The sequence below is a fragment of the Echinops telfairi genome, unplaced genomic scaffold (genome assembly GCF_000313985.2).
Source record: "Echinops telfairi isolate 266 unplaced genomic scaffold, ASM31398v2 ScPeMD7_11;HRSCAF=52, whole genome shotgun sequence".
NCBI classification, from domain to species: Eukaryota; Metazoa; Chordata; class Mammalia; order Afrosoricida; family Tenrecidae; genus Echinops; species Echinops telfairi.
The window spans coordinates 35,445,578-35,446,904 of record NW_022103908.1 but is presented as its reverse complement, the minus strand read 5'-3'; the positions used below and the strand labels follow the sequence as shown (position 1 = coordinate 35,446,904).

The 1,327-nt window shown below is 46.1% G+C and overlaps 1 protein-coding gene across 1 annotated transcript in view; it reads right to left on the bottom strand.

Annotated features, from left to right (window-relative positions):
* The window catches only part of DGKH (diacylglycerol kinase eta), a 138,164-nt gene that overhangs the window by 29,875 nt on the left and 106,962 nt on the right, over positions 1-1,327 (bottom strand). Inside the window, exon 20 of the mRNA XM_045287092.1 lies at positions 311-418. Coding sequence (XP_045143027.1) covers positions 311-418 — 108 coding nt within the window. The remainder of the gene's footprint in view (positions 1-310; positions 419-1,327) is intronic.

Sequence of the window (1,327 nt, the reverse complement as noted above, 5' to 3'; positions counted from 1 at the left end):
CTGAACTCTCACTGGCAACAGTCGATTCTTTTGTGTCCACCCAGAAAGAGTTTAGAAACATCCCGAGATAGGTATATCTTAAGTGAGTGACAATGTCAGGGTCTATCAAAGAGTGACTACTTTAACAAAGTCCTTAGAAATCTGTTCTACTCATCTCCCAATGAGGAATAGCATACTCCAATATAAAATCAATGTTATGGAATTTATCGACACATCAGGAACAAACAAACAAACAAGGCCCCCTCTCCGGCCCTGTAATTTAATTATTTTGGAGAAAAGAAGACGACTTACTCCCAATGATGCTACTTACATCGTCCTCTTTCGTTCCGCCCCAGAAGTTGGTGCCGCCTGCGTAGCTGGGGATGTTCAGCACTGCTATGCCTTGCAGACTGGGGAGGGGGATATACTGGCCGTCACACTGCAAGAGAAAGAACTCGGCGGTGAAGCAGAGAATCCTGGACCCCGGGCTTGGAAGACACTAGAACACCAGTCAAAGGGATGGAATACAGTGTGTGGATAGAGTGTGCTCGCTAGTAAATGCATCTTACACACCAGAGAGGCCTTATTTCATTTTAGTTTAAAAAACTAAAGTAGAGACGACCCTCACAGAAGCACCTACACAAACACAAAACAAAAAGGCAAAGCAATTTCTTCTCTCCTCTCTTCCACAGCAAGCATTCGTTACTCGCCTTGAGCCTCTTCTCAGGGCACTTACGACATTCTCATTTGTATGTTGGTCACAGTTGTGATAACGTTAAACATTCTTGTTTTTAATTGCGGAAAATATATTATGTCACAGAACACCTTCCATTTCCATGGTCTCCACGTGCGCAGTTCAGTGACAGGAACCGTGGTGGTCAGCCAGCGCCACGACCCATTTCCAAGTCTTCTGGTGGTATAATGGGTTACCCCCACTGAGCTGCTAACAAGGCCAGGGGTTGAAACTCACCACCACTCTGCAGAAAGACGAGTCTGTCTACTCCTATAAATAGTTACAACAGTGATGGAAAACCACAGGGGCTGGTCTGCCCTGTCCTGCCAAGCCTCTATGAGTCAGATCGGACTTGAAGGCAATGAGTTCAAGTTGGTTTTGGACTGACTGTGGTCCCCAAGTGCATCATCTAGTCTCCTGCACAGACTAAGGGCACTGTCGCTGCTCTGCAACTCACTAGTCATGGACTGCAGTGTTCAAGTACAGGGGGTACCAACTCACGGTGTACTTGAGCTATTACAACTGTCAGCTCTGTGCGTGTGTGTGTGTGTGTGTGTGTGTACTCATTGTAGTCAGTGTACACATTATAGTTAGTATTCTGCCCCACATACAAGG